We start from the raw sequence: 23,268 nt of genomic DNA, 5'->3' as shown, positions 1-23,268 counted from the left end.
TGGCAGCTCGGCCCTCCTGCAATTACCTCTGATGTGTCTTACACCTAATGAGAGATACAGTGTGTGTTCTCTCATACAGTGCGATGTGAAGCAGAAGAGGAGAGGACGACGTTTATGATGAAAGATTTTGAAATGAAAACATTAATCCCACTGCTGTGGTTTTATTCCCATGTCAAAGTTCAAAAACTTTACATCTCTTTACATGAAGGGTTTTGTCTGTTTCAAAGGGTTTGGGAATTCACTTTGATGATGTAAACCTTTTCCTGTGGGATTGTATTAACAGTGTAACCTGCCTCAGAGAAAAGAAGTGAGTCTGATTGTGAAGTTGGAGAAAAGACGCTGACTCCACGTCCATCTCTATGGAAACGCTACCGAATCTGGTGTGGACATGCAGGACATCTCACACAAGGGAGGAAAGACTTCCAATTTGTTGAGACAGTTGTCCTCTTTGTTTAAATAAAATGCCACACATATGTTACGAACTGAACAAAAATGTTTTAAAATGGAAGCAGTGAATGCATTTTAGCATTGTACTGTATTATTATGATAGAGCGAGAAACATTTTCATTTTGTTTTCAGAGATATATTGAAAAGTAAGCAGCCTCTGACCCCAGTCTTTTTTTATTCTAACGCTTTTACCCATTGATCTTGTCAGTGGGGCCCTTGGACTACACAAAGGAGACTACAGTGGATTCAGTTATTAATGAAAACATAAAGTATATGATAAAATGTTTTGTATTATTGAGGTTTGCTCGCTCCTATTTTTTTGTATTTTCAGCAATGGAATGAGGAATGTCACAAGCTGCTGTGAGGGTACAGACTGAACAAGACAACAGCAGCAGTATTGTGAACGAAGACCACCAGGTAAAGTCAAGTTATTACCTTTTCCTGAGAATTTAACCAACTTTTTAAACATCACAATGATTTCTCAGTTGCTTCAGAAATTTATAAGTTTTACTCCTGAACATTTTCCTTTTAAAAGGAATATTTTCTTAAACTAACTCTTTTTGGGTGATGATGACAACCTATATGAAGTTGACCTAAGTTATATTCACCATCAGTGATCAGGGTGTAATGCGGTCACACTCCCCTCTCTCCACACTTGTCATTCATAAGCTTCAGTGGAGTTTCTTGGTGCTCTAAGAAGAGGAGGGGCTCTCCTCTCCAGTCTTGAACCTCACACTGTGAAATATTCACTTGCTTTCTCCCCACACCAGCCAGACTACCAATAAACAGCCTCTGACAGTGCGATCGGCAGCGGCAGCAGGAGTAACAGCCTGTCAGATACAATATTTTTTCTTCTGGACGACGAGAGGTGATGGGAGTGTGTTCTCGGTGCTGCAAGCTTCATTCCCGGAATGGACACTTCGCAGCCCGATGTGGTTTTGGGTACACCGGGTGTCAGAGAGCACCAGCGTCCAACCAGCCGCTCACTGCGCACGGATTTCAGTGGCTCTGAATGATTTCTACCATGCATCCGCATTGAGACATGAAGGGGCACCCAGCCTAGGCTTTCCATCTTTTCCCTGTGCTATTATGTGCGGTTGTTACACCATGTTTTTTCCAAATTTATCAGACATGTTCACTGACAGAGCATCATCTCATTGCAGGCAGCTGGGCGCCTTGCCTACCTGTGTCCGTCTCATTGACATCTCCTCAGCACATAATCTGTAGATCCCCCCCCCCCCCTTTTTTTTTTTCTGCAAGGCAACATCATCATCATCATCATAATCCTCAACCCCAATGCCTCTTCATTGCTGGCTGCTGACATCCCGCCAGCCTTCTTAAAAACCGGGAGGATCGCGGGGTGAACCGTCATGGATAGTGGGAGCCGGGCTCCGACGGTCGGGGACGGTGCAGCCAATTTCACGGCATCCCACCTCTGGTTGGATCTCCTGAACGCTTCGAGCCCGCCGACCCGGTGGGACAGCAGCCCACCTGCCGAGGGGACCGGACTGGGCGAGGAACAGCGCCTCATCCGAGAGCAAGCCTACCGGGACTTCACCACCACCATTCAGGTTTTCATCCTCATAGGTTCGCTGCTCGGTAAGTCTGTGCATACACATACACATGTACACGCAGGCCCAGCATCACATCACACCATATGTGGGCAAATTAAAACGTTGTAGACTTTTATTTAACTGCTTTATTCATTAAACCTTCACACTCTCCATGTTTCCATTGGCCTCACTCTTTTGTTTCCCAGATCTGGGCCAGGGGAACTTATGGGGACATCCTTTGTGCCAGAATAATAATAAAAAAATAACTGAGGAAATTTGCAACAACAAACAAGTCTTCGAATCATCAAAGCCTGAAAGACTTCAGGTGAATAGTAAGCAGTATTGTGTCTCTGTAATAGTCCTGGGTAATGCAACATGTGAATGGATTGTACAATGTTTAGGCAATCTTTAAAGGTTTGCTTTTCTTACCGATATAGGACACAAGTAAATGATTATTTTACATAATTTAAAACATGGCAAAAAGAATCAGTTTTAGGGGAAAAAAAGATCTGACATTATACTGATGAAACCGAAGCAGCAGTCCGTTTTTCTGGCATTCTCCACTCAAAACTGTAAACAACTGCTGCCCAATGTCTGCCCTTTAGTGGGTACTGTATACTGTAGCATGTTGTCAACTTCATTTGCCAAGATTGTGATCCATTATCATTTAAATTTAATGACAAGGTGTCATGTCTCCAAATAGTGGTCAGACTCACTGTGCACTCCACTTCCTTCTGTTATGGTGAAATTATAAAGAAGTCAAGATACACAAACAGTTCTATACTCATTTTTGAAAACGTTACTGTCAGAAGCTACTACAGCACTGCAGCTGTGACTCCATACAGACACACTTCTATAGAGAAACTTAAGCTTTGGGATATTGGTGTACTGCACCAAGGACAAAGCATGCATATAATGCAGGAGACTCTTGAGCTTTACATTACTTTAAGTTAAGCTTGGTTGGTAAAGCATATTTCCAAACCAGAGATTCTTACTGAACTGGAGGCCAAGTGCAAGTGTTTTGTCATATTGTTCAGAATTGTGTGTCCGTGTGTTGTCTGTCTGTCTCTGTGTGTTTAGTTAGCTTGAAGCTAACTTGAATATTGGATATCAAACTGCATCACATTAAGGAGTTACCTTTAATGTGAAAAACATACAGGAAGCAATGGACTGGTGCATTTGGTGCCTTCATTCATTAAAGGTTTATTCTGAAGTTGACAACCCAATGGGAGACGGTTACATTGGTTGACAGGTGTTAGCTGATATTACCTATTCGACCATTAAATTGGCAAATATTAGTAGCAAACACTTACTGTTCACATTTGAAGCTGCTTTCAACCTGAGTCCGTGCTGGCTCTGAGACAAATGTTCCTGCTGGTGCCGGAAGAAGCAGAGGCTGCTGCTGCTGCTGCTGCTGCTGCAGATGATGATGATGATGAGAGTGAGGAAGGAGCTGTGTGAACTGCGCCTCAGTCTCACACAGTCCTGGCTTTGACATCCCTTCCATCACATCGGCAGCCAGAAACATAATCCTCCTGCCTAAAATGAGCGCTGCATATGAATGTGTTGTTTGTCGTAAAGGTGGCTGTATTACCTCGCTGCACCAAACACACACAGTAGTGCTGTTTGGAAAAGCATGGACTTTGTGGCACTTGCACAAATTGTTCACCATGATGACATATGGTGAAATTGACACCAAGACTGGCAAAAAAAATTTGACTATTGCTGTGACTCAATACCCCCTCCTGCTCTGTAGTGTAATGTGGCAGGGTCGGGGAAGCATGACAGAAATGTGGGCCTTTTGGCAGCATGGTTGAAAATACCTATTTTTTCTCTATACTGTGTAGATATGGCTTGGAAAAAATATAATACATCTATTTTCTTCTCAAATAACCAATTTATATGACTTCAAAATGTAAAATATATAAGAAATGCAGCACATTTCTCTTTAAGGCAGAAGTTTTTACAATATGTAACCTCGACCTCTGGAAAGCAACAAGTGAAATGAAGTAAATTAAACATGTAAAAAAACACAGACATGATCCTGGAGCACTGAAGCAAAAGTTGCCCTTTGCTAATGAAATAATTCTCTCTCTCTGTCTCAGGAGAAGAGAGAACTTTACATTTCCAGTGACACAGAGTGCATGTATATTAGTTATACAACGCAAGAATACTGTCGCTGAATGAATTAAGAATAAAATGCATCAAATATCGAATTAATTTTAAGATCAGTCTTTATTCAAACAACCAATGCACCTAAAAAAGGAAATTCATCAGCAACCAACTCTCGACCTTGCCATGAATACATAAATAACCCTGAGAATACAGCAATGAATAATAAAAATTATGATGGTACTTGAGGTTTCAAACTTCAAAAATGTGTGTGCTTAATTCTCAAGCCACTTTTGAGGATATAAAAAAAAGGTTTTTGTGCTATGATAAAAGCAGGATATATCTTTCTTTAATACTCAGACAGCACTTATTATAATAGGGATGATAAGCGATGATATGTTGGTTCCGTCATGGAGGCATGTGGCTGAAAGATGCCAGCAATTGTCTTGTGGAAATATCCATAGTCAGTGTGTGCTGAGGTGTCCAGACCTTTGATACACCTTTGATAGATGCAGTCAGGGTTCAAGTGTGTATTTAATGTCTCCACGGATCAAGTGTGAGGCCTGATGCACAGACATGAGAAAGTGGTTACAGGCTGTAAATAAATGCTTTGTGTGTCTCCGCTTCACGTCCCTCCCTCGTCCGTGACACACAGGGATACGCAGAGGTGAAGAGAAGCTGTGACCTCATGTTATTCAAACCACATGTTACACATTACACATTAAAGGTCTCACTCTGGCAACAACCAGTGCATGTGGGTGACAGTATTGCTCGTATGTGTACTTTGTATTGGTGTAAACAGTTGAAGTGACTTTAAGATGAGGAAAGTCTTCATATTCTATATTGTCTGACACTGTCTTTCTCATCTTGTTTCCGTTCTTCATTGAAGCGTTGTGATATTTACACTGAGTGAAATCTTAAAACTCTTGACTCCATATCTAATGGACATACACGACAGCGCTATCGATCAATACGCATATTTCTGAAAATGTTGAACTATTCTTTTTAGCATTCCCAGTAATAAGCAGAGACTTTTTCTGATAAAGTACAGATCAAAGTTTGACTGCAAATCAGATTAATGTGCCACAGTGTGTGTGGCACTAAGGATCAGGTCTGTGAGGAATTATGTGAACTATGTGGATATCTGGCTCTCTCTTCCTCTGTGGGTTACCATTCATAAAGAGGTCTCTCATTCAAACCAGAATATACTCCCAGCACCACAGGGATGCAACTACGAAGGTGTTAAGTGTGTTAATGATGTTTCACACTTCGAATTTTAATAGCATATGTTACTATGTTTGCATGAGCTACGTCACTGATAACAGCTCATTAACACCAGTCCAGAAATGACTTTATATACTTTCATGTTCATGAAGCAGACAAAAGAAGCCTTTCTTTTTTAAAAAAGAAAAGTGTTGTGAGTTCATGCTGCTACCTGTAATTGGACTGCCATTTGTTAAGTGGAAAAAAAGCAATCATGTTTAGTGTTTGCTCTTTCTCCCCATTGGCTCCTGTGAGAATGGTTGCCAAGGTGTTCATCAAGTGCCAGGTGAGTATTTTAGGCACAAAAGGACAAAGTGGTTTTACAGGCAATGGAAGCTCTGACTATAAAAAAGGTCCCAATGTTGTCTGCATGAAGACATTTACAAGTACACATCTTATTATTAGTTTGTCCTTGTTTGTGAAAGCGATTCTGCACAAATAAACTTTTATTTTTATAGATGTTCTTAAAAACCACTTACATTCGCAGTTACATAATGTCTATCTAGACTTGATGATTTTGTCACAGATGTGTGAAGGATCACCAGCCTTAATGCTTATGATAAAATCTCTCAGAACACAAAACCTTACTTCTTATGAGAGACATTAGGAAGCTCCATGTGTCCTTGTTTAGGTGGATAATTTTCCCAAATGCCAGTAACAGGACGTGTTTTTCTAATATTAAATACTTTTTTGAAACTGTGATCCCACATACGTCAGTTGTATTGCAACTGCTGGGTAGGTGTGACATCGCACCATTGCAGCTGTACTATAGTTAGACTCTCGCAGCTCCTGTCAAAAATTTTCATCTTGCACCGGACTTATTACCTATAGTGATTTGTAAACACTGGAAACTATCAGTGGTTAAATCTATATGTGTGAAATTGTTAGGTTAAAAATAACCACTTGTATTTTGATTAAGACAGTTGCTTTTTCATCCTTATCCCCTGAGATTTGTACAATTTTAGGTATTTTTCCCCTCCATTCTTATACAAAGACAATCATGAGTCATTTCTGTGACAGTCATAGGGATGCCAGATTAGAAAACATTTAATATAGATACAGAATATCATAATAATTATCATTTTTTCTTCTTTTTATAGACTGAAAAGGTGTTGGCTCGTCAACCCCTTAATAGATAGCCATTATAGTTGTAATAATTATGTAATTAATAATTGTAACATAAGTTACAATACCAATATAGCAGAGTCTGTACATGCTGGAATGTAAAAAAATCCTCTCTTATGTAATGCTGTGCTAATCTCATTATCCAATGTGAGTCAAGTTCACAGAAAGCAGAAGCTGAGCATACCTCATCACTGATTACCTCTACATTAGGGTTTCCAGGAAATAGTAGATATGAAATACTGTGTGGTTTTCTGTCACACAGTTTGTTACCAAAATCCTGCACAGTAAGAAACTAGCATTAAGCACACCGTGTTCCCTTTAAAGCAGATTCCTCCAGCTCCATCGAAAAGCTCTCATGCCTCTCATGTCTCGATAACCTAATCGACAACAATTGATTGTTATATCTAATCTTCCCCAGAGTTTCTTTCAGGAACATTGTATTTTTTTCTTGCACGCCAAATGATAGAAGAGCAATGTTTTTCTCAGAGTGACTGTGGCCTGTTTTCGAACATTTACAGACATGAGAAACAAATAACTGGAGGAAAAAAATAAAAAAATAAAACAGCTTTCCTCACCAGAGAACATCTTGCTCTGTTCCTCACAATGAGAGTGCAGCTCACACGCTGCGGGTAATTACATTTGGAGAGGCTGGTATCACACGTGTCTCTATGTGACCTGACATCAGTCAGTGCTCCACAGGGAGTATAAAGTTCACCTGTTTAAACCTAATTAACAATCATTACTCTCTTGATGCTCCAAATTATGGAGGGATTTTAACATAAAAACGCCACATTTTCCCTGCTTGCACTCGAGTGTGTGCTGTCTCACTCAGTTCAGGTTTAATTGATTTCTCCTCCCTGCAAAGAGCTCCTTGTGATTTCAATCCTCAGTAGCTTAAAGTTAAAAAAAATTACACTCAGCTAGCACTTTATTAGGGACACCTACACCTGCTTATTCATTATTATCCATTATTCATGCAGTTATCCAAACAGCTAATCGTGTGGTAGTGTTGTTTATAAAATCCTGCAGATACAGGTCACAAGCTTCAGTTAATGTTCATTCAAAACGGTGCAAAAAAACACAACAACAGAAAAACATCTCAGAAAGCTCAACACATCAACCCCCCGAGGTAGATGGGCTATAACAGCAGAAGACCACATCAGGATCCTCTCCTGTCAGCCAAGAACAGACATCTGAGGCTGTAGTGGAAACAGACTCTCCAAAACCGAACAATTAAAGACTGGAAAAAACGTGGCCTGGTCTTTGGGCCTCTTATTATCAACAATCATGGTTTGACTTGAACCATGCAGGCTACTTCTTGCATGGTTAATGCACCATCTTACAAAGCTAAAGTCAAACTGGTTTAATGACCATGACAGTGAGTTCAGTGTATTTCAGGGGCCTCCCCAGTCTCCAGGTCTGAATCCAGTAGAACATCTTCAGGATGTGGTAGAGCAGGAGGTTGGCAGCATGAACGTGCAGATGAGCTAATCAGCTGCACGTTCAGTTTGGCTTTAAACATGTAATGGCTAATGACACCAGTTAATAAATTTAATGTTGGTGCATGGTGTAAAATGAAGAGCTTGGCACCAATGTGTTATAACATATTATGTCATTAAATCATCCATCCATCTGTGCTAACTCACAGAGATTAGACAGACGGTCAGCCTTCTTTCATACCAATGGGCAATTTAGAGTCTCCAGGCGACACAACTATTTTCTCTCTGTACCTTTGAAAGAGGAGGAAACCTAAACAACCATGAGGAGAGGATACAGAAAAATCCAGGGGCTCAACCTCTATAAATATTTTAGTTGTTAAAGGATGTGTTCACACTAGTGCTCAGAGTGGTGTCCTCCAACTTTGACCGATTTCTTTATTTAGTCACATTCAGTTGGACGTGTCACAACAATGACGGCAGAATTCAGGTGGCAAAAATAACGGCATCAACATTTCTGAAAATTTAGATTCTTGTCCTTTTACAGAGTTGTCTTACAAATGAAAGCAGCAGTCTAGTCTTTATGGGGACATGCCATCCTGCCGGGCTACAAAACTCTATTCAATAAATAAAATGTTTTAGTTTATGTTGCATGTCTCAAGCGAAGTAAGTAGATCATAAAAACCTAAAATACATAGAGGCAACCAACTAAATCAGAAAACAAACATTATGTCTGATCTCATTCTAAATCTCTTCACCTTTCTCCCCACAGGAAATGCCACAGTGTTGTGGTGCACCTGCTGCACAAATGTCTTTAAATCTGTGACCAATCGCTTCATCAAGAACCTGGCGTGCTCGGGGATCTGTGCCGGCCTGGTGTGCGTTCCCTTCGACGTGGCGCTCGGAGCCAGCCCTCGTTGCTGCTGGTGGCTTCACACTCTGGTGGTCTGCAAGGCCATCAAGTTCCTCCATAAACTCTTCTGCTCCGTCACCGTGCTCAGTTTCAGCGCCATCGCACTCGACAGGTCAGTTGGGAAACACATGTTTGACGTGAAATCCTTTTCATGTTACACACGTAGTTAAAGTAGACGGGAAAAAAAACTTTTTTTTAGTCACAGATAATTGCTGTTTTCACTTGAAATTAGTATATAACAAAACGGGTGAAAACCAAAAGAGCACTCTGCCCTTGAGTAGCATGAGTGATGTTTTGTTTTTTGCTCACTTCAGTTCTGTAGCCAGACCTACTGACTTTGAAATATATGTTTGAAAAAGGCTAGCGGGCACATCCCACTCACTTCACAGGATATGGAAGTGCCACTTGCGAGAAGTGGATGGTTCTCTGATCAGTTTATCAATACATTGCCTGGCTGAGTCAGCTCAAGTAATTCACCTCCTGAAAATGGAGCACAAATATCTGGGCTGCACAAGCAGAGCAGGAAGGACTCAAGACGAGGAATAAACTCTGGAAGGTTGCTTGTGTCTTTTTCAGTCTCCATCTACACCCTGTGGCGTGGATGAGAGAGGGTAAGGGTCTGCGATTGATGGAGCATGCGTATGCCATGCTGAGAGGCCGTGTCCCAGGTCTCCCTGCGGCGCTAAAAGCTGCAGCCAAAAGCAGCCGGAGACGGCTGCTGCTTACATAAAGTCTCACACTTTTAGAAGTAATGCTGATCATGCCCTTACTTACCTGGAAGCAAGGTTTACCTCACCTAAACATTTTTCATTTACAGTTCTCTCTCTCTTTCTCTCTCTCTGTCTCTCTCTCTCCCTCTCTCTGTGTGTATGTACCCAGTATATAGCTAGCTAGTATAAGTATATAACTGTGTATGTACAGTATATAGCCCATATATATTTCTCAGCCAGAGAAAGAGCCTGGAGAAAGCCCTTTTATTTTAACTTATTCTGATATTTGTCTAAAAACTGAATGAAACTAAAATGTTTAAATATTTAATCTAAAAAAATATCATAATCTGTCTAAAAAAATGCAAACATGTGTAGTATTAAAACAGGACAATTTGTATGAGATGGAAGGAAACCTCCACCTGTTGGACTGCGACCAGTTTAACTCATTCAAAGCAGCCTAGCAACACGCATAAAGATAAATGTTGAAAACTTTTGTCAATATTAACAAGCTACACATCGTTAGCTCAGCTAGCTCCTCCACGATTCAACTGCTCATGTTACAGAAACCATGAGAACAAAAGTATAATTCATTCAGATTTACCAGCATTGTAAACCAGCATGTGAATACTGTCATGTGAAGTCCATTGCAGACCGTCGGGCAACTTCTTCTTCTTCTTCTTTTTATGGTGACTGCAGTCGGATGCTGTGTCGTTGCAGCCTCATCTCAGCCTTGGTTTCACTGCTACAAAGATTATATCACCTCCATAGCAACTCATACAAGCAGAATGCTATTAAACCAATGAATTATTAATTCTCAAGGAGAGTAATCGAGGCTGTGAATATACCGGCAGGCTGAGACTGCAGCACAGTTATAGGCTTCTATACGCACACACTCATACACTCGCTTGTGCTGATGAAGAGACTATCCGGGGAAATAGGAAAGTCCTTCATGCGATTTGTTTTGCTTTTGATTAAGGGACAATCATGGGTGAGAGACCCATATTATCTGATTAGCTATGAGGAGATCTAGTTATGCTGTTGTGGCTGTACATTAAAAACACGCCCACACGATTTCAACCTCTGCATAAGGTAATACACCACAGATAAAGGGAGAGAAAATCCTTTCATCCCATTCCAATAAAATGATTGGAGCATTCAATATTCACCTCTTAAGGGTTATAGCATTATTTCAAAAGCTCAACTCAGTCAACAAAAAATTAAAGCCACCTTTGTTATTGATTTGATTATGAGTGCTATTAGCACATTCAAATTAGTTGCTATTGAAAAAAAATGGCAGATTTATCCTTCATTTTTTGTTTTCTCAACTGATATGTGTCCATTTCACCCACGGTTGGGTTTTTAAAGTATTTTACAGAAGCATTTATGGAACATTTTCACGCTTTATAGAAGAATACCTCACAAACCAGTGCTGACAAATGATTTTAATAAGCTACTCTAATACACTGTGATAGCACTGTAACTGTTTTACAGAGGCTGCAGGATAAAGTTGATGTCTGCAGATTATACTTCAAAATAACTGCACCTCTTTCTCCCTTTGTCAGTATTGCAGCTAATGTAGTGAGTGCAGTGAGTTTTATGTACTTACATACTTGAAGCTCTACTTGAGTGAAAGAGGGTCACAGTTTCACTTATGTAATTAACTGTATGGCAACAAACAAATGTGGACATCTATGTACTGAGCAAGATTATTCAGCTACTGTATTTATGCGGATCTTTAGCTACATAAATGTTTAGTTCCACTTTGTTCATTTGTATTTTAATATAAGATTTTCAGGACTCCCAAAATGCCAATAAAATATACTCAAAAAAAAGAGAGAGATCTTCATAAACCGTCGCAGCACGACTGCTTTCAGGCAACGCTGTAGTCAGACAACAGTGCTTTTCCACAGCAGACATTTTCACTTGTCACAGTAAGAAAAGCACAGGTGTTGCTCTTAACATTAAGGATGGCTCTGTTCTATTCAAGTGTCCCAATAAGTAATAAGTCATGGGAGTGTGACAGTGAGTCAGCATGCACAAGAAAGCTCAACTAAATTCAGTCATCATACATTTTGTTGTTTACACCTGTGCTTTCTTTCTGTAGATACTACTCTGTGCTGTACCCGTTAGAGAGGAAGATCTCAGATGCAAGATCCAGAGATCTGGTCATCTATATCTGGGTTCATGCGGTGGTGGCGAGTCTCCCCGTGTTTGCTGTGACCAACGTGACGGATGTGTATGTCACCTCATCCTGCTCAGACGACCACGCCCGCTCCCTGGGACACATGGTGTATGTTTTGATCTACAACGTCACCACAGTGATCCTCCCTCTCGCCCTGGTCTTTCTCTTCATGCTGCTGATCCGCAGAGCGCTCAGTGCCAGCCAGAAGAAGAAGGTGATCATCGCGGCGCTGAGGACTCCCCAGAACAGCATCTCCATCCCGTATGTGTCCCAGCGAGAGGCCGAGCTACACGCCACTCTTCTGGCTGTGGTGCTGGCTTTCTCTGCCTGCAGCGCCCCCTACGGGGCCTTGGTTGTTTATCGCACCATTTTGGCAGACACCAAGGAGCTGCCCATCTCACTGTATCTCACAGCCCTCTGGCTCCCTAAGGTGTCTCTGCTCACCAACCCACTCCTGTTTCTGTCTGTTAACCGCTCAGCGCGTCATAGCTGGCTGGACCTGCTGGCCAGGGTTCACAGACGCTACAGTCGCCGTAACGTGGTCAGCACTGGGGGTCTGGCCTCTTTAGGAGCGGAGGGGGTGATCGGGGAGCCGGTGGGGCTGGAGACAGCCGGCCGCTCTGGGAGCCAACTTTTGGAGATGTTCAACATTGGCCAGCAGCAGATCTTCAGACCCTCTGAGGAAGAGGAGGAAGACGAGGATGTGGAGAATGAGATGCCTTCTCAAGGATCAGGAACCTGCACTGGGCCGAAAGAGGACCTCAAGGGCGGGTTGGGACTAGGGAGCCTCAGAGGGGAGGTGATCACCAAAAAGGACCCTCTGCAGGGCACAGGGGGAGGGCTGGTCATCACCAAAGAGGGCCCTCCTGCAATCATAGCACCCCGGGCCTCTCCGGTACACACATGTGCTTATGCCTCTTCGTCACAGGTGGCGCCAGCCACGCCTACAGAAGCTGAAGACTCTACACAGTTTGGTTTTGGACCGTTTGAGCTCCCTCCTCAGTGGTTACCTGAGACCAGGAACAGCAAGAAGAGGCTGCTGCCTCCACTGGGTAACACACCTGAGGAGCTGATCCAGACCAAACTACCCAGGCCACGGCCTGAAAGGAGGATCAGCAGAAACAATAAGGTCAGCACCATTCCCACTGTGGACCAATGAAGTATTCCTGCTGGCCTCTGATCTGCAACACTGGACCCACTGCACATTACAGTGGGTCGACCAGGCCACGGCAGGATATTACTGTGTCAAGCTGTTCGGTGAGATGCTTGGTTTATTTTGGTTAATTTAAACCTTTTGACTTTTTTCTGATTTTCTCAGAAGTAGTTGTAGCCACTGTAGAAGTCCAGATACCTGAGGCGCTGCAGTTTTCTTGTTGGACGAAAATCAATTTGATCAAATATTTACACTGCCGTGAGAAATATGTCTGCTCAGTCCAACTTCACTGCCACTTGGTCCAATCCAATTCCATAATTAAAGACTTCTACAATGACTACATGATTGAGAGGGCAGATACCTTTTTGAATCTCCCTTTTTTTGATGAGAGCTGGCGTCAGTAATTAAATGAAAACACTGTACGAACCAATTATCCTGAGCGATGCACTGATACTGGATGATATATTTCCACAGCAAATAATCACAGAGGATACTGAACCTCCAAACAAAACATTTTGTAAAATGGTTATAATGTGATTGCACTCTGTAAATGAACACATCTCAGTGTCCATGTTTGCCAAGTTCTACTTCAGTATTTGGGTTGAAGTGGCCCCTTGTTGGCCCTTTTTTTCCTCAAACCCCTCTTTTGGGATATTTGCATTTCTTCTAATGTTGTAGGTGTCGTCATCATTTGTATTTTAAATGTAAGTGGATTTCATAAGATGAAAAATGCAGATGTACAGTATGCAAATTTATGTTTTAAAAATGTGACATTTTCAGAGTTTAACTGTGTGTTTAGACTTGTTTTCTGGAACCCGAGGTGTGACAAAAAACGGAAAAATATTACTGGTATGTGGAAAAAAAAAAAAAAAAGGAAAGGGAAAGAAAGAAAGAAAGAAAGAAAATCATCCAGATTGGAGATCTTTTAGTCCCCCATGATAAATTTGATTGATTTCTCCCAGGTTTCCTGAAAATCAATTGCTTGTTCGATTTGTGAAATAAAGCAAATAAGAGCAGAGATAAAAGCACACATTTTATGTCATCAGAAAATCTGTGAAATGATTTTCAGTTTCAAATTTCTGCCACTCGGACACTGTCACTGTTGACTCTGTGTTCTTTGTGATGCATAATTCAATAGTAGCAGCCTCGTCCTGAAGCTTTGGCTGAGGTAAACAGAGCTGGGCTGCACTTCAAATATTTGTCAAGCCGTAACTCCCTTTGGGGCTACCCACAATCCCCTGCTATGTCCACAAAGAACCAGAATCTATGCCGCATCCTAGCCATGCTGTTATCAGGCAAAATTGTGCAGTCACGCCTCACTGGAAACAATATCCATTGCTACAACTTAAAAGAATGAGATGAATAATATGTTTATTTTCATACATCTACTCCAGTGATGACTGTATTAGTGGTTGAATTAGACAGTAATTGCAGTGTACAGTAGCTGCGATGGTAGATTTACAGCGCAGAGAGAATATTAAGCCCAAAATGCTGTTGGAACTTCAAAGCATTACATGAAACAGGAAGATCATTGATTTCTGTGGTGTGAGTGTTTAAGAAAACACCAGCCTTGGCTCACATTTCCCACCTTGCTTGAGTCAAGGCTTATTCAAACAACAATCTGTTGCTCCTGTGGCCATTCAGAGCTTGACAACAGATACAGTTCAGCGGTATGACACAGACTAGTTCCCACCTTGCTTGAGTCAAGGCTTATTCAAACAACAATCTGTTGCTCCTGTGGCCATTCAGAGCTTGACAACAGATACAGTTCAGCGGTATGACACAGACTAGGTTGATGTGGGCTGGACTCTCAGAATCAGAATTTATCAACATTTGAAATATAATCTGATGACAGTAAGTGGGTGGTTTGCTTATGTTGCCAGGTCACTGTGAATCCAGACCCACAAACTTTAACTTATATTTAGTCATGGATATTAAATGTTAAAGAGAGAGATTTGAAACCAAAGGAAGATGTAATTTATTGGATTATCATAAGATGTCCAATGTTGAACAAAGTCATTATTGAAGCTCACTATTCATTCTTGGCCTTGGAAACAGCAGTTGCCGTAAAGTCCATTTAGTAGTTGCTGTGCAGCTTTTGATCATATTACATGATCGTCATCAGCAGGTAGAGTTTGCCCAGTTGTTATGGAGTTACAGACTTCCTTTTTTTTCTGAGGACTTTAAAGACTTCTTATTTATTTTGGCTGTTCCCATGTTGAAAACAGATGTTGAGAAAAAAGTCTAACATCAAAGTCCATTTAGTACCTGTTTTGGAGCTTTTGATCGTATCACTCTATCTTCATTAGCGTCCGTTTCCAAGGTCAAGAATGAACGTTGAAGCTCAGCTTTTAAGCCAGAAATATATGAGAGGTAGTGGTGTTTAGGAAAAATGGAAATTTGAACATCTACACTTTTATCAGAACTGGCCCAACCCCATCTGTCAAGGATTTTGTTTTTGTGACTGATGGGGCAGTGAATGTCTAGACATGTTAATAAGAGATCAGAAACTTACTTCCTACGCAAAAGCTCTAATGTATTCTGTCAGCAACACAACCTCTGGGTCTGGACATCCAGCAGCATGTGTAAAACTCCCAGTTCAGATTGTCGGAGTGTTTTCAGGCCATCTTTTGCCAGCTCGAAACTGGCTCTCCTCTTCCGCTTCGTTCGCAGAAATAGAAGAAATCACGGATACAACATTTTAAATTGTAGCAAATTACAGCAGCTGTAATCCAAACTATAAAAGTAGTTTAATCTTCTTTGCAGTCTGTGTAAGAAGGAGCGCATGAGGAGCCTTTGAGTAACAGAAGCAGGAGAACAAAGCCTCTTTTTGTTATCAGCTTTGGTTTATTGTAATCTAAAGCAGGAATTGCCGTCACTTGTGTCGTCATTGTTGTCCCCGCCTCTGCCTCCGGTCTTCTTCTTCTTCATGGAAAGTCCAACGTGGAAAACAGCATTGTATGGTGTAGTCAAAATCACGCGACACAATCAACCAGTCACCTCACCGCACACAAGGGGTAAGAGATGGAAATTCACTGGGACATGCATATATTGTGCTGAGGTTTTTTTGTTATTTCATTTCATTAAGGTCGCAATTAAGATTCATACATTTTCATGAAAACATTTCAGTAAAACTACAGTGTTAACTTTTATTTTTGAGCCATTACATTGAGAGTCATTGCATATTCAAATATCCCTCTTTTCTAGGCCGGTTCTGACAAACTTCTGGAAATGCATCTACTTTTACGCTTAAGCATTATGCAAAACCATCCATTTAAACTTAATATGATTTCAATCAGAATATTGATGTGTCTAATTTAAATTAGAGGAGAAGCTACTCTTGACTCAGGGCCAGTGCTGTAAAGCCTCACTCATATTTATTAAGTTTATTTATTCATTTATTCACATGTCAGGAAGTCATGTGGGCTCTTGACACCGACAACGGGGGGCAAGCAGAACACACTGAAAACACAGCAAAGAGACATAACAGGTAAGTTGGTCTAAAGATTCGGTCCTTTCTGCTTTCACTCCAATACAATGGAGGTAAATGGAATTTTGATGTGTCGCTCACATCATTGATGAATTGTATTTAAAAACCTAAACTGTTACTTTATTGGTTAAAGTGTCAGTGCCTTCGAAACCATAGCAAAAAAACAATGCTTATGAATGTTTTCTGATCTACTTAGTATCAGTACTTGCAAGGCCAACCAGAGGTCATCTGTCCTTACAAACAAAGATTTATTCATTCATTTAAGTCATTGGAACAAATGATTGATATTTAAGCGGAGAAAGTAGTTTCAGTAGAAAAATGTTCACAGCAATGTGTGTGACCTGGCCTTTTAACTACCAATCAGCTTCTGAGGTTGGCTGACAGAAAAGTCTACGGACAAAACCCAGAGACTTCAATTACATTGTAATCAGGAGGCAGAGACCCAGTGTGAAGAGAATATGTGAATTATAATTTCCTTCCTGCTTGAAGCCGTGTTAATCTACAACTGATCTACAATTGTTTTACAGATAAAACTATACTTGTACGTCCCACATCATTTGGCTCAACATGCAACATTGTTCATGTCTTTTCATATACCGTCTACAGTTCATATTCATTTAAATGAATTCATATGTTGCTCTCAGCTGCAGCTGCTGAGGGCTGTAAGCTAACGGAGACTCACAGAAAACAACAGTGCAGTAAATGTGATTGGTTCATTCAAATGCACAACAACAATGACAATTTAATATTCTCCCTCTTATTATGCAGTTGTCAAAGCTTCATTTAATTAGAGAAAATCAATCACCAAATGGTTGACAGAGCCATTATGGACACCATGGATACATTCATTAACAACAAATCCACTTATTGGATTTACAAATACATGCAGCATAAAAGAGTTTTTAACAACTTAATTTTTTTTGTTGCCATTACTGATTTAATTAGCATGGTTGCTAGGCAACAGGTAACCCAGATGCTGTACAGCAGGTTCTATAGCAGCTGCAGTGTTTCCCTCACTCCTGACTTCAAACAGAGAGTTGAGGGGAGTCTGAGTGTGAGGCTAAGGACATAATACAGTGTTATGTTGTTAATGTAGAGTGACTTTGTGAATCATGGAGGTGGCAGATGGAAGCAAAGCCCTTTCATTTCATTTGAAGCATCTCAGAGGAAAGGACATTTATGAAGATTTAATTTATTCCCAGCCAGCTTCTCCTTGACATCAATGAACTGCTTTTAAAATCAATGTGACATTTCATCTATCTTCTCATACTCCAATTAAGCCTCTGATAAACAATCTCACCTTGATTCTCAAATAAGCTTTCAGAGTGATACTTTTTTTTTTCTTACTGAATGGTATACTTCTTCACAGCTTTTAGTGTCAGATGGGATGTCAGTATTAGTGATGAAGTCCAAGTATGAACGGTTCACACTTAAGAAACTAGAAGAAAAACAACCCTAGTCTGCGGCCATGCTAGCAGCTCCACCAGGTTATACTGAGGAGCTAAATGCTCTAATGTTAACATCCTTACAATGACATGTACATATACGTACCAAATTTCAAGACAATCCATTCAATCATCGTTGAGACATTTCACTCAAAACCTCAACTGTCAACTTCATGACACTAGAGGAAAAGTCAGGGGATCACCAGAGTTATTGGGACTCATCCTCTGGGAACCATGATTGTCTGTACAAAATGTATTGGTGATCCATCCAATAGTTGTGGAAATTTCCAAGGAAACCAATGGCAAAATGTTCAATTTTTTGGCTTTTTCACATGATATATCTAAAGGTGTAAGACATCTGTCTCTGAACTCTTGTTGTTGTGTCCCTTAATAAATGAATGCAGCCTTGTGTGTCTGGCGGGAAGCTTGTCTGAAAGCTGGAGGTCAGAGAGACCCAACTCTTCTTCTCTGCTCGGCTCAGATTGTCTGATGGCCAACCAGTGAGTCACAGTCCTGTTTTTCAGCAGAGTTCAGATTTCTGCCTGAGAGTGAGTGAGTCAAACAAACAATTAACTGGACCTGAAAATCATCAGTAAGATGTCACATAGCTCTATTGTTAAGCCAGAGAGGAAAGCATTAGGCTGAACATAGTAAATGGAGGTTCATAATGACAGCACAGTATCTGGACTTTCTTAGTGAAGTCACCAAAGGGGCAAATAAAGCTGGTTTGCACATTTGTTATCACAGATTTAAGATATAGCCAGTGTGTGTGTGTGCTTCCTGTGTAGGTGTGAGGTGTGTGACAGGTGTGATCACTGTCAATGTCAGGTCACCTTGACTCTGGTACTTGGTCACATCTGCGAATGCTTGACATTGATGCAGCAGTGTTTCAAAATGTTCCATTTTTGCCATCCACAGAAAGCTTCATACATGGATGAACATGAATGAATCCATGCCAGTAGCCCTCACCTCCACCTCTGCCTCTCGTCTTTCATAAGTAATGTGTTTTCATGGAAACATAAAGGTCTGTGATGATACATCTCTTGAGACTTTTGCAGAGCTGATGCAGATGCTGTGGAACCATCCAGACTCCTGTCTCATCCCCAAAAAGACTGTGTTTACATTTTGAGTAGATATTTTATATACATATGTGCACTCAACATATTTCTGTTTTCAATTTTCCAAATTTTTATGTTGAAGCTTTTTTAAACATTTAAATTAGCCTCCAGCAAAGAGCAATGTACACAACTTAAACTTCACTGAAGTGAATAAGTCAGGGGCAAACCTGTGTTTTTAGGATTCAATCCCACTCCAATATATAATGAATATAACTGTGTATTATACAGAAAACATTAGATTCAGCTGATTCAGCTAATTTAAAATGAGCTACACAATATTGTTTGTATCTGCTTCACTTATACTAATGCCAGGAAGAATTATTTATTTGTGTAAGTAAGAGTAGCAGTACAGCACTGTAAAACCTTTGCAAGTGGTCTAGGTGAAGCTAATAAAAAAGTATAAAAGTATTTAACATATCAGTATCTTAATCTTTAACCATACATCACATGATTGTGTTTGGCTTTTTAGCAAAAATATATATTACTAAAAGGGGAGGGGGGAAGAAAAAGACAAATATCTGGAAAAAAAGTTAATACTGCTTAAACCAAACAAACAGTAGCCTTTTTTTAAAAAAAAATCCACTTTGCAAGAACAGTCAGTATCAACTGGTGAATGAGTGTGAGGAAGAAAACATGAGAGAGAGAGAGAGAGAGAGACAGAGAGAGACAGAGAGAGAGCGAAAGAAATAACCTGTGCTGGTGAATGGTGACCAGCAAACATCCCCATGGCAACCTCTTCCCCAATTCTCAGAATAATGGTGATGGTGAAAGCACAAATAGACCAACCCGTTACATAATTTGTACAGTAAGATTGCACAGGAAAAATACATGCTAGATTCAACAGCTTCTGTCTACTTTCTGTCTATTTTTATTCCTCGCAGTCTGCTCCTCATGTCTCAGAAAATTCATTTTTGATTTACAAGAGGAATTAATGCCTCAGATATCATCGCTCAGGTTTGCACGGCAGCATATTTATGGCCCAAACATCACAACTTTGTCATCAATATTTAAATGTTAGCGACAGAGCGCAGGGCAGGACCTAACCTCAGCTTGTCACGGCTTGTCAGAGAGGTTTAGGTGACAGAGCATCATCCTCCTGGGGGGGCCACTGTTTGCCCCGGGGCGTCTCCTGCTCTCTAGGACTCATGCAGGGTTTGTGTCGGAAGGTGAGTCAAGGAATGACGACAGCAAAATACATCCTGAAGTCTACAGGAGGTATGCGAGTCTCACCACAAGACAACCTGCCAGCTTCAGTTAATGAATTCATAAATTAAAGGGTGACTACAATCGATAATCAATAGTGTCAGCAGACTAATGTCAGGGCATGCTGACCTCTGGTCTAAATTTATCATAGCAATGCTTCCTGTCAATCAACAGCAGTGTATCAACAAAACCTCACTGTCTCACCAATGTGAAGTCAGTACAATACTCATGCTGAGCAGCCAAATCCACAGAACTTTATTTTAAATTCTAAAGGGATTTTACAAGTTTATGGAAAATATTTCAAGCTGACTCTTGATGAAACGTGTCTAGAATTTAGAAAAAAATTCCATTTAGTAAGAAAAAAAACATAGCATTTTGGGTTTGAGTATTTGATGATACACAGCATATGTTACTGTCAAGCAGAGTGGAACAGGATGATTTTAACAACGCTGAAGCTACTTAAATGGTAAATCAAAGGAAAGTGGGTTAGGATTAGGGGTTAGGCTAATAGTTTAATGCCTTATGTCTCACTACAGAAATACATGTTATTGAGTGTATGGAGTGATCAGTTATACTGACATTTGAAATGAGATGGTTAGAAATGACAGATCTTTTCTTTTTTACAGCCATGCAGCCTTTGACCAGGCTTATGCTGTTGTTTTCCATCTCTCAGTGTTCCCCATCCATAATGACACAAGGCCAGCTTCTCCAAATGTCCTCTCCAAATGTCCAGCCCAGGCATCTCCAAATGTCTTCACTCTGGAGATGGTTTTCTATTTTTGAGTTAGTGTGGATGGATGGCCAAAGATGTGTTTTCAAATTACGCTGGCTTTTGCTTGGTCAGACTCACAGATCTCAGATCTTTGGTGTGGATGCATTCGATGTGTGGATGTGATGTGAATGTCATATTCAATTCCAAGCAATAAGATGGGCATACAAGCAAGTGTTAGTCACATTCACGAACCCCTTCATTTGCAATGTTTGTTTCATACACTTTTGATTATACTGTTTCCCTCTATTAATCCTAAGTGCTGCTCTCATAACCAAGACGGCTGATTATCCATCCTTTCGTGCTTGAATTTAGACACTTGCTTGTTAATGCATGCCTGTGTGTGTGTTGAAATGAGCTTGAAACAAGCCCATACATACACTGTGCTTTTCAGTTATTTTCACTGCATTTCACCATCCTCTTTTATGCCAGTTTTATTTGAGAGTGACTCAAAAGGCGTTTGATTTTTACTCCCTCATTATTCGCCAACCCAGACAGCTGACATTTGGCCCCGAACATGACTGTATTCCCTAATTCTGATGAGAGCCTGGTCCTCAGACACTAAGCACACATGGCACTGATCAAGTGTGGCATTTCATTTTCTAAAATTGTCCACTTGAGTAGAACCATTAGGTTGTCCTCAATTAGGTTAGACATGATTGGATGATTTATTTATTTTATTTATTTATTTTATTCTTTTAATTTACCTGACCTTTATTTAAACAGGTTCCCAGTTACAAGGTACGGAGTAGACTTTATCATCCCTGCAGGGAAAAACAGGATGATGACCCCTTATCTCAAGTGTCCAGTCCAAATAGATAGATAGATACTTCATTTATCCCCCAGGGGAAATTCATGTGTCCATTAGCTCATTGTTGATAATAATAATAATAAAAACAGTTAATAATAAATAAACAATAATAATTAGATTAGTCCACTTCCTTTGGCTGAGGTGTTGTATGGCCTGATGGCAGTGGGAACAAAGGATCTCCTGAACCTCTCTGTTCTGCAGTGCAGTGAGATGAGACGTTTGCTGCACCTGTAGCTGCTTCTCTGTCCTGCCAGAATGTTTTGGAGAGGGAGGTTGGTGTTGTTTAAGATGGCCTCCATCTGACATCGCATGTGTCACTCCGCAACAGTCCTGAGTGAGTCCACACTCCTGCCAAGCACAGACCCAGCCTTTTTGACCAGCTTGTCCAGTCTCTTTGTGTTCATGTCGGACATGCTGCCACCCCAGCAGACTGCAGCATAAAAGAGTACACTGGCCACCACTGGCTGATAAAACATGTGCAGCATTTCACTGCAGACGTCAAAGGACCTGAGCCTCCTGAGGAAAAAGAGCCGGCTCTGCCCCTTCAGGTATGTGGCATTAGTGTTCAGGGACCAGTCCAGTTTACTGTCCAGCTGCACACCTAGGTATTTATAAGTGTGCACCACTTCAATGTGCTTCCCTCGAATGTTGACTGGCTGAAGGGTGGGCCTACATGCAACCTTATATTAACTGAATTGCTTAAAATTAGTAACATTTAGAATTAAAACTTTGTTTGTCAGAGAAATCTTATGAGAAAGGCAGCTGAGCACATCGCTGTAGGCACAAACGGATGAAAACACTCACTGTTCTACCAATAGGGGGCAGTAGTGCGCCATAGGAAACACTTTTTGACCTCTCAGGTGCTTCACTTTAATTGACAGGAGCATCTAGAGGCATGTCCAGCATATTCTTTCATTCATTCACTCATAATGTCACATTCAAATATTCTATTATCAGCAGTGAAAGAAAAAAGACAGGCGTCCGATGTACTTCAGATTTCCTGAATAAGAGGGTCACAGTAACAGAGCTATCAAGTGTAGAGGAATGTAAACTGGGTCAGATGAAACCAGTAATATTCCCAGATCATGTTGTTGGAGTGAGAGACGTCTGGCTGTGATGTCTAGTCATGATAACAGGCTGTGCCACCCCTCAGGCACTCGCTCCATTCCAGACAATTAAACACACATTACAGAACAGCTTTCACACACGTGACTGGCATGTTTTCATGTCTTTCATGTCTTCATGACAGCGGCCTTCAAAGCTGCAGTGTTTTTGGAGGATTTAAAGCAGATTCTCGTGAGGAATGTGAGCAACAGCAGCAGCAACAGCAGCAGCAGCAGCAGCAGCAACAGCAGCAGCAGCAGCAGCAGCAACAGCAGCAGCAGCAGCATGACAGGTGGGCAGTGCCGACGAACTGACAGATCATCGATCTCTTTTAACAGATGATCACTGACAAACACGACCTAGCAGGCGCTTGATGGATGGTTTTGTGCAGGTGGCGGCTGAATTCAACCTGTATGTTAACATGACATGTAGGT

The 23,268-nt window shown here is 40.9% G+C and overlaps 1 protein-coding gene across 1 annotated transcript; it reads left to right on the top strand.

The window, feature by feature from the left end:
* The first annotated feature begins 1,093 nt into the window (after positions 1 to 1,093).
* Positions 1,094 to 13,884, top strand: gpr176 (G protein-coupled receptor 176). Its single transcript, XM_023414991.2, has 3 exons — positions 1,094 to 2,046; positions 8,709 to 8,961; positions 11,664 to 13,884. Exons 1-3 carry the CDS (start codon positions 1,818 to 1,820, stop codon positions 12,898 to 12,900), a joined length of 1,719 nt encoding a protein of 572 aa, XP_023270759.1. The 5' UTR covers positions 1,094 to 1,817; the 3' UTR covers positions 12,901 to 13,884.
* Positions 13,885 to 23,268: the final 9,384 nt, after the last annotated feature.

This window comes from Seriola lalandi, unplaced genomic scaffold (genome assembly GCF_002814215.2).
Source record: "Seriola lalandi dorsalis isolate HSWRI2012SDOR001 ecotype SW California unplaced genomic scaffold, Sedor1 jcf7180002054544, whole genome shotgun sequence".
Classification (NCBI taxonomy): domain Eukaryota; kingdom Metazoa; phylum Chordata; class Actinopteri; order Carangiformes; family Carangidae; genus Seriola; species Seriola lalandi.
The sequence above is the reverse complement of the archived record's forward strand: the minus strand, read 5'-3'. Positions and strand labels throughout refer to the sequence as shown.